Source organism: Malania oleifera, chromosome 2 (assembly GCF_029873635.1).
Source record: "Malania oleifera isolate guangnan ecotype guangnan chromosome 2, ASM2987363v1, whole genome shotgun sequence".
Classification (NCBI taxonomy): Eukaryota; Viridiplantae; Streptophyta; class Magnoliopsida; order Santalales; family Ximeniaceae; genus Malania; species Malania oleifera.
In genome coordinates this window covers 28,253,918-28,263,459 of record NC_080418.1, presented here as the reverse complement: position 1 = coordinate 28,263,459, position 9,542 = coordinate 28,253,918, and the positions used below count along the sequence as shown (strand labels likewise).

At 36.5% G+C, this 9,542-nt stretch overlaps 1 protein-coding gene across 1 annotated transcript in view; it reads left to right on the top strand.

Annotated features, from left to right (window-relative positions):
• The window catches only part of LOC131149015 (UDP-xylose transporter 1), a 6,899-nt gene extending 348 nt beyond the window's left edge, over positions 1 to 6,551 (top strand). The window contains exons 2-9 of the mRNA XM_058099050.1: positions 3,944 to 3,996; positions 4,305 to 4,436; positions 4,630 to 4,814; positions 5,101 to 5,168; positions 5,269 to 5,401; positions 5,549 to 5,710; positions 5,902 to 6,171; positions 6,329 to 6,551. Of these exons, the coding sequence (XP_057955033.1) occupies positions 4,310 to 4,436; positions 4,630 to 4,814; positions 5,101 to 5,168; positions 5,269 to 5,401; positions 5,549 to 5,710; positions 5,902 to 6,171; positions 6,329 to 6,433 (1,050 nt within the window). The 5' untranslated portion in view covers positions 3,944 to 3,996; positions 4,305 to 4,309 and the 3' untranslated portion in view covers positions 6,434 to 6,551. The remainder of the gene's footprint in view (positions 1 to 3,943; positions 3,997 to 4,304; positions 4,437 to 4,629; positions 4,815 to 5,100; positions 5,169 to 5,268; positions 5,402 to 5,548; positions 5,711 to 5,901; positions 6,172 to 6,328) is intronic.
• The last annotated feature ends 2,991 nt before the right edge of the window (positions 6,552 to 9,542 follow it).

Below are 9,542 nucleotides of genomic sequence, written 5' to 3'. Positions count from 1 at the left end.
GAGAGAGGAGAGAGAGAGAGACTAGTGAAAGCTCTGGCTATTTCCTACAAGTCCAAAGAAAACTGGCCGGAGTCCGTGAGTTTAAGGGAAAATCGGTGGCCGGGAATGGTGAATGGAGGAGAAGAAGGGAAGGAGGGGAAATGAGAGGCGGAGAGGAGATGGCGTTGGTGTCTTGTGATTCTTGAGCTACAGATCAATGAGAGGAAAGGATGGGCGTGGCTTATCATGAGAATGTTGCCTCTGTATGCTACCTTTTTATTTTTGATCCTTGTGGTGTTGGTGTTAACGCGTTACTTTTAACGGTCGTTTAGGCTCTTGGCGCCGTCGCTTCAAGAAAGGGCAGATAACGGACCAGGCCAAGCAAGAGGGACCGTCATTCAATATAGCCGTTATGGTTTGCAACTGAATTTAAGACCAGACTACTCTCTGTCCTTTGTATAACACCCCCCTATTGTGCTTGTTTTGCCAAAAAATCTTTTATTCTATCACAAACAACGCTTTAACCCTAAATTTAGAAAGAAAAAAAAAAAAAAAAAAAAGATTAGATAAGTGGGTGGTTTTTACTTTCAAAAAAAAATAATTTATCAAATTACCAATGATTGAGATTATTTAATGTGACTAATAAAAGAAAAACAGTATGTTTAGGAAACAAGAAGGAAAAAAAATAATAATTTGCCCATTGAAACGATCTATCTCATGCTCCTGTACCTATAATCTTAACCTAAAGGGAGAGCTCAAAGTTATTCAATTCAATGGCACCATAGAAATCAATCTAATACAGGCACTGTATGTGATTTGGTGATGAAGAGAAGGAAAAGGGGTTGTTTTGGGCAAATGGGATTCTTGGTATCATATGTGTCTTTTGTTTTATATAAAATAAAAAGAAGTATGGGCTCACCGAATCTGTTTGAGTCATGAAAAGATTAAAGGAGTATTAGAAGAAGGTGGAAGGTGAGATGCCACATTTTATTCATGCGACCATTAGCTTAGCTAGGTATCTGCAAATGCAAGCAAAAGCATTGTCCCCTCAAACTCAATTCCAAGTGTGGGTGAAAGAAACTTCATTCTCAATCCAAAACAGGGAAACCCCAAAAAACATCACCTACCAAGAAAATCAAACAGCCCCATCTCCCTTGCACCAAAAATCACACACAAAAAATTGCCTATAAATCGTAGGGAGAAAACCCACACACCATTTTTATAATGGTTGAAGACCAATCTCCATATTTTTTCTTTATCATTTTTTTAGTACTTCTTGAAAAAAATTATGCACAGTACCATGCAGATCTACTTCCTCCCGAAGTTTTAAATCAGCGTGATCGTCTGTCATCCAATGAAATCATTCTATAAACAGTGGACTCACCGAAACTACATGCAATGTTACATGTGGGAACTGCACAAAGGAATCCGCTACTTGAATTGATTTCACTAATGGAGGGACTTTATGGAGGGTCTATATTTGAAGACCATTTTTTTTTTCGCCCCTTATTATGAGCGGAAAAAAATGGTGCAAATTGAGTAGAGTTTATATTAAGTAAGAGCAATTTAAGTTGTTCATGTAACTTTCATGATATAGGGTCTAAATTTGCATTCCAAAAGGACTCGACTTGGAATTTGTGTTTGACAATGAATCCTGGAAACCAGAGTCAAAGTCATCGGCAGTAGGAAAGAAGCGGCGGATGCATGATTGCATCAGCAAGTGGAGCGGGACTAGAGGTAAGGGGGGGGTTGGTTTACTTTATTGTTGTTGACAATATTTGAATTTAAAAAAGTATAAAAAGATGAAGTGCTTATTGTACTGCCTTTTTTTTTTTTTCTAAGGGAGGGGTCATACATCCAACATTAATTATTAATCTATTTGTTTATTATAGTGGAAAAGGCCTGCTTTCAAAACAAGCAGGAAGCTACAAAGGCGAGGCTGGACTTGACTGAGAATATAGAGACTTCTCGCCTAACCAAAAAAGCCCATTTTCCTAATTCTATGAGAGTTAGTGCTAATTACAGAGCCTCTTAGTGTAATCTTTCAAAACACAAACAGAAAGCTGCCAGGCAGGGGGAATTTCATCCCGGACATCAACCGGCTAGTGAAAATCCATACACAATGAATCTGTGTAGGCACCTGTTCTGATTGAAGGTTAGATCTGCTTAAATTGATTATTATTAATTTTTTTTAAGAAATCAGCACGAGACAAACATAACAACAAATAATAAGCCTCCAAGTACCATGGTTGGTACATGAAATCCTTTTCTGTCAATTTTTTGCAGAGTTATGTGCTCTATTGATGGTGAAACACATAACAGAAACAGCCATGTGAGGGAAAAAACAAAGAAGAAGATGGTCTTGCAGGAAGAAGAAACAGTCGACGGTTTTTGATCAACGGTTTCTCGACTGTTCTGGCTCAGGAAGAAGAAGGAAGAAAAACCGTCGAAGGTTTTGTCGAAACATGAGGTATTGTTCGGTGCATTTTGAAATTTTGAGTTGGGAATATCAATAGGTTAGGGATTTGGAGGCAAAATCCTATAGGGATTGATTAAAGGGGAATTTAGGAAACTTGTGCATTAATTTTTCAAGACGTAACTAAAAAATGATTAAAGAGAAAAATATGCGAAGATTGGTCTTCAAACATTATAAAATGGATGGCTGTGGGTTTATCCCCTACGATTTTAGAATTTTTTGTGTGTGATTGTTGGTTTATTTTTGCAGTGGAGAGGGGGATGTTTGATTTTCTTGGTAGGTGATGTTTTTGGGGTTTACTGTTTGGAAGTGAGGAATGTAGTTCTTTTAACCCAACACTGGAATGAAGTTTGAGGGGGGACATGCTTTTGCTTGAATTTGCAGGATAACTAGCTAAGCTTGGTCGCATGAAGAAAATGTGCCATTCACCTTCCACCCTTCCTTGACTAAGACTCCTTAATATTTTCATGACATTTCAAACAGATTCAGGTGAGCCCATAATTTCTATTTTATATTAAAACAAAAGATCAGCAATATGATTACCAAGAATCCCTTTGCCCAAAACACCTTTTTCTTCACCAAATCACCATACAGTAGCTGGATTGATTGATGATATGGTGACATTTGAATTGAATAACTTTGAGTCTCCCTTTAGGGTTAAAGACTATATATAGTAAAGGAGCATTGACGGATAGATCGTTTCAATGGGCAATATTGATTATTTTTTTTTCTTGTTTCTAACATTACTGTTTTTCGTTTTATTAGTCAACAATTAAAAGAAATTCTCAATCAGGTAATTGATAAAATTAATGTTTTGACAGTAAAAACCACCCCCCACTTCTTTTTTTTTTTTTTTTTCTTTCTAAATTTAGGGTTATTTTTTAAAGCGTGTGTTTTGTGAAAGAATAAAAGAATTTGGCAAAAACAAGCAGCAATAGGGGGGTTATACAAAGACAGAGGAGTAGTTCTGTAAATTCCGTTGCAACATAAGGCTATATTGAATGACGGTCCTCTTGCTTAGGATGGCAGTTATTCTGCCTTCTGAAAGGAGCGGGGCCAAGAGCCTAACGACCGTTAAAAGTAACGGCGCGTTAAAACCAACAAACCACACAAGGACTCAAAAATAAAAAGGGAGCAATAACAGAGTCAAACATTTCGATAAGCCACGCCCACTTTATTCAGTGATCTGTAGCTCAAGAATCAAAAGACACCAACGCAATCTCCGCTCTCAATTTCCCCCTCCGTCCCTTCTCCGCAGTCACCATTTCCAGGCTCCGATTTGCCCTTAATCACCGGACTCCGGCCAGTTATGGACTTGTAGGAAAAGGAAATATTAGCCAGAGCTTTCACTAGGTCTCTATCTCTCTATCTCTATATCGCTCTTATCTCGATCTATCTCGCTCTCTCGTAGCTCTCAGATGCGCGGTGTTCATGTGTTGATAAATTGAAATTTAAGTGCATGATTGGTTTCTTCTTGTGAACTTTCAGGGCCCTTGACGCTGCAGGACACCGTTAATACATTCTTTGAATGCAAGATTCGTGTATGATTACTAAATTAATTGCCAATGATCTAGGGAAAATTTCAAGTTTTATGATTTATTTGTAGCACAAGAAAATGCAATAAGACAGAAATACAAGTACTTGTTTCTTCTTCTTTGTTTAAAGAAGGAAAATTGTACACTAAAGCATATGGAGGGGAATAGTGTTAATTAATTTTGGTTATTTTTAATTAATCTTGAAAGATGTAATGCTTTTCTGTGAAAAAAAAGAAATCATTAAATTGTTAATCTCTTTTTTCCTTTTTTTTCTTGACTTTATTTTTTTGATATTCTGAACTCAAATAATTCAGGAAGGATGGGAGAAGCAGTGGGCATGGGCTTTCAGTTGGGCGTCATTGGAGCATTGTTTCTGTCGGTTGCATCGTCAGTCTCCATTGTTATTTGCAACAAAGCATTGATGAGCAATCTGGGTTTCCCTTTTGGTATCTTGCTGCCCTTTGATTCATATATCCATAATGTACATTATATTTGATTCACATGCATTCTTCATTCGTCAGTGGAACCGAACATTCCAAAACTAGCAAATTTATAGATTCATATATTCATGTAAAATGATCCAAGCACAGTATGCATTTGTCATGCTATAGTTAATTTTGGCAATTTTCCATTTTGCAGCGACGACGCTCACCAGCTGGCACCTAATGGTGACATTCTGCACTCTTCATGTGGCGCAACGGTTCAACCTATTTGAAACAAAGTCAATTGACATGAAGACGGTGGTGCTATTTGGAATTCTAAATGGTGTCTCCATTGGACTCCTCAACTTAAGCCTAGGGTTCAATTCAATTGGTTTCTACCAGGTCATTTTCTACCATGCTTGATTCAATCTTAGCCCATAACTAATTTGAAAGAGTAGTTTAACCAGCAAGTCAAGCCCATGTTCCTCGTTGTTCTTAGAAATGACAATAAATTAGATGGTTTGTTGTTTCATATTCACTTTTATAATTTTAACTTTGTGTACAAAGTTATTGTCATGTCTGAAATGGCTCTTTTTTTTTTTTTTCATAATTAAAAGAAATGGTGAAGATGAACAGATGATTTCGTCTAGTATCTGTGTCTTCACTTATTTAGGTGCTAATTTTGCAGATGACCAAACTTGCAATCATACCCTTCACTGTATTATTGGAAACTGTTTTCCTGAAAAAGCAATTCAGGTTATATAGTTACCATTCTCTAATAACTTAGATTTTTCAAACAGAATATATGTGTGTACATGTCAAGCTGACTATTGCTTTCAAACATTCCTTTTTGCAGCAAGAAGATAAAGTTCTCGCTCTTCATCTTACTCATTGGAGTTGGCATTGCCTCTATAACTGATCTCCAGCTCAACTTTGTTGGGACAATTCTGTCTCTTCTGGCTATTGCAACAACCTGTGTCGGTCAAATTGTATCCTTCGTTTCTTCCATTTGTTTTAGTATTTCTTTTCAATTTGTTCCCAAGAAAATATACAAATTAAGTGATTATATTCATTCTACCCTGTGTGCTTCGGAACTTGGCATATAGCAGAAGTTCTTAACTTAATGCGCTTCTCAGCTGACAAACACAATCCAGAAGAGGCTAAACGTCTCTTCGACGCAGCTGCTCTACCATTCTGCTCCATTCCAAGCAGCCATTCTTTTTGTCTCAGGCCCTCTGGTGGATCAATGCCTCACCAAGCAAAATGTCTTTGCTTACAAATACTCTACCATCGTCTTGGTAATACGATAACCAGCTAGCTTCCTTTTCCTTCTCTTCTCTTCCTGCCTTCGGATAACTAAGCAGTGTCTCCTTTTTTTCTTTTATGTCGTATATATAAACAAATGTGTATGATCAGATTGAAAATTTTCATGACTTTATGAAGAGTACTAATTGCATAAAAATTAAAAACGATGCATGCAAATGTGCAGGTTTTCATTATCCTTTCATGTGTGATTTCTGTCTCGGTGAACTTTAGCACATTTCTAGTGATTGGGAAGACATCTCCAGTTACTTATCAGGTTCTGGGCCATCTAAAGACATGCCTGGTTCTTGCATTTGGCTATACACTCCTACATGACCCTTTCACAAACAGGAACATCATTGGCATTCTAATCGCCATTTTTGGGATGGGCTTGTATTCATATTTTTGCACCCATGAGAATAAGAAGAAACAATCCAGTGACCTATCAGGATCTCAGGTACTAGCTTCTACCAAATCTCTCTAAATTTTTTTGGCTGGACAAAAACTAAAAAATATAATTAAAATCAGTCATACAATTTTATGCATATGTGTGTGTGTGTATTTCTGTGCTAATGATTTGATGGGAGCTGAATAATTGGTACGATGGGTTTCAGATTAAAGAGAAGGAGACTACACCACTATTGGCTGGGAAGAATATGGGACACCAAGAAAAAGAAAGTCATGAGGTTAAGAAATCAACCAAGGACTCTCTTGTTTAATGAAGTAATAGGATTCTGTGATATTTGTTGGTTGTATTAAAATGATCTTCTTTAAGAGACATTTTGACGAGTGTAAATCACTTTGATTCTTTAATAAACACCATCCCTCTTCAATTCATTTTATCCTCCTCAACCCTGCTTGTGAATGTATTGTTCCATTGTTGTCTACTTTTTTTGGATCAATTAATGGTTGAAACAAAAGGTGAACAAAAACAACTGCTAAAAGCATAAATCATTAACCCATGAACAGGGCCTTAAAACCCCAAACAATTGCTAACAAGTTAGCAACACTGAACATAGTGTGTGTGTCCCCTAGTGGACAATCCAAGCATGATCAGGGATATGGAATAAGACATGGATTATCAAACTGCATGGTCCAAGCCCCGATGTGTAAGACTTCAATGACAAAGAAGCAATGGATGGAATACTAGGAGATGGAGAGGAGGAGAGCTGGCGGTGCAACGCTTAGGTAGGTAGCATGTGGCAGGCTTCTAGCTTGTGGGTGAACAATACACTAATTTGAGATGTAGATAGAGTCAAAAATAGGAACATAAGGACCCTGGAATGTAATGAACCCTGATCATAGTATGCGATGGTGGCAGTTTGGCCGATTAGAACAGCCAGTCTGTGTGTGTGTGTATATATATTGAGAGAGAGATTAGCTCAATGAAGACATCGTTGTCAACAAGTTTGTTAACTTTTCTCTTGTAGAGCCTACACAAAGCTTCAAATTTTTTTATCGAAATTTCAACTCATGTCTAGCTTGTTGTTACAAATTGGACATCATCTAATATCAGATGGTTCTTGATTAATCTGATCAAACTTCAGAGTACTTTTAAAATATAAAGAAAATATCAAAATATAGGTAAATTTTTGGCAACATTGATTAGGATCCACTTGTTATCAGTTGGGACCCAAATTTTATTAGCAATTTAGGAATGAGATTAGTGTTCATTAAATAATTGAAATTTGTTTTTCAATATGAACCTCAAGAAATGGAGTCCTATGACTATGTAATAGCAAACTGAATGAGTGTGTAAAGGAGGAGAGGCTTGGAATAGTAAAGCAACTCACCTATAATGTCTCATATTGGGAGCTTAAACAAGTTCATGGGTTTATAAGTGAATTTTCAAGCTTAGACAACCTCACTCAAAGATTTTTAGTGTTGTTGACTTGACTCAAATAGTATAATTACCATCCCATGTAAGAATAATCAAGGGACATTTCCATCAACAAGCCCTAAATAGATGCAGTGTAACTTTAAACCCTTAAACTTCTAAATAAAGAATATAATCTTCCTATTTCAAGGTTCAACCTTTAACTGTTTTTAAAAAGAAAAAAAAACTTTTGTTTCAAAATTGAATTTCTTAGCATTGCCAAAGGGCATCCCAATGGCTAGGTTGGGACTTCCATATCAGTCATCTCAAGTTCTAATCTTAGAAAGGAGTTTGAAATGGGGGATGGGTTCCTCCTGATTTTTAGCTCAAGCCCAATGGGCCTCCCAATCAAAAAAAATTCTTAGTATAATTTCCATTTTTCATTAAAAAAATCCCTATAGATGTAGATCTTCTTGGATTGGTAGTGACAAGTTCTTTGGCCTCACGAAGATGAAGGGTAAAGGAATTTGCTAAGTGGTACATTTGGATTAGCCCATGAATGTCCTCAAATATGAGAACATTACCTCTACTAAGGGTATACAGTCATTCGGGAGCGCTCCTTTGTGTCAACAAATACCTTAACCTCCTAAATGGGCTTATACACAATCCTAAAAAGGAAAAAGAGGCTTCTGTGCCTCCTTGAAGAGCTCTCTAACTATAAGACTTCTTAGCCTAAAGTCTAGCTCCACACAACAATCTTGCCATAGTAACAAACAAGAAGGTTAAATGGTGGAGAGTCAAAATTGAATTTCTTAGTATCCCCAAGAGGACATCAATTAGAATTTGAGATTTCCATATTAGACACTCCATATAATATGAGAAAAGGGTTTGATATAGAAGATAAACTACTCTCATTGTTTAGATTAGGCTCAATGGGTCTCCCAATCGATTAAAAAAGTTGAATTTATTTGTAAGAATTTTCAATTTTCATTAAAAAATTCCTCATAAACATATCTCTTTTTGGATTAGTAGTGAAAATCCAAATTATTTTCCTTGGGAAGTTAAAGGGTATACAATCGTTCGGGAGTGCTCCTTTGTGTCAACAAATACCTTAACCTCCTAAATGGGCTTATACACAACCCTAAAGGGAAAAAGAGGCTTCTGTGCCTCCTTGAAGAGCTCTCTAACTATAAAACTTCCTTAGCCTAAAGTCTAGCTCCACACAACAATCTTGCCATAGTAACAAACAAGAAGGTCAAATAGGTGGAGAGTCAAAATTGAATTTCTTAGTATCCCCAAGAGGACATCAATTAGAATTTGAGATTTCCATATTAGACACTCCATATAATATGAGAAAAGGGGTTGATATAGAAGATAAACTACTCTCATTATTTAGATTAGGCTCAATGGGTCTCCCAATTGATTGAAAAAGTTGACTTTATTTGTAAGAATTTTTATTTTACATTAAAAAAATTCCTCATAAACATATCTCTTTTTGGATTAGCAGTGAAAATCCAAATTATTTTCCTTGGGAAGACAAAGGGTATATATTCGTTCGGGAGCGCTCCTAAGTGTCAACAAATACCGTAACCTCCTAAATGGGCTTATACACAACCCTAAAGGGAAAAAGAGGCTTCTGTGCCTCCTTGAAGAGCTCTCTAACTATAAGACTTCCTTAGCCTAAAGTCTAGCTCTACACAACAATCTTGCCATAGTAACAATCAAGAAGGTCAAATAGGTGGAGAGTCAAAATTGAATTTCTTAGTATCCCCAAGAGGACATCAATTAGAATTTGAGATTTCCATATTAGACACTCCATATAATTTGAGAAAAGGGTTTGATACTCTCATTGTTTAGATTAGGCTCAATGGGTCTCCCAATTGATTAAAAAAGTTGAATTTATTTGTAAGAATTTTCATTTTTCATTAAAAAAATTCCTCATAAACATATCTCTTTTTGGATTAGCAGTGAAAATCCAAATTATTTTCCTTGGGAAGACAAAGGTGTTGACC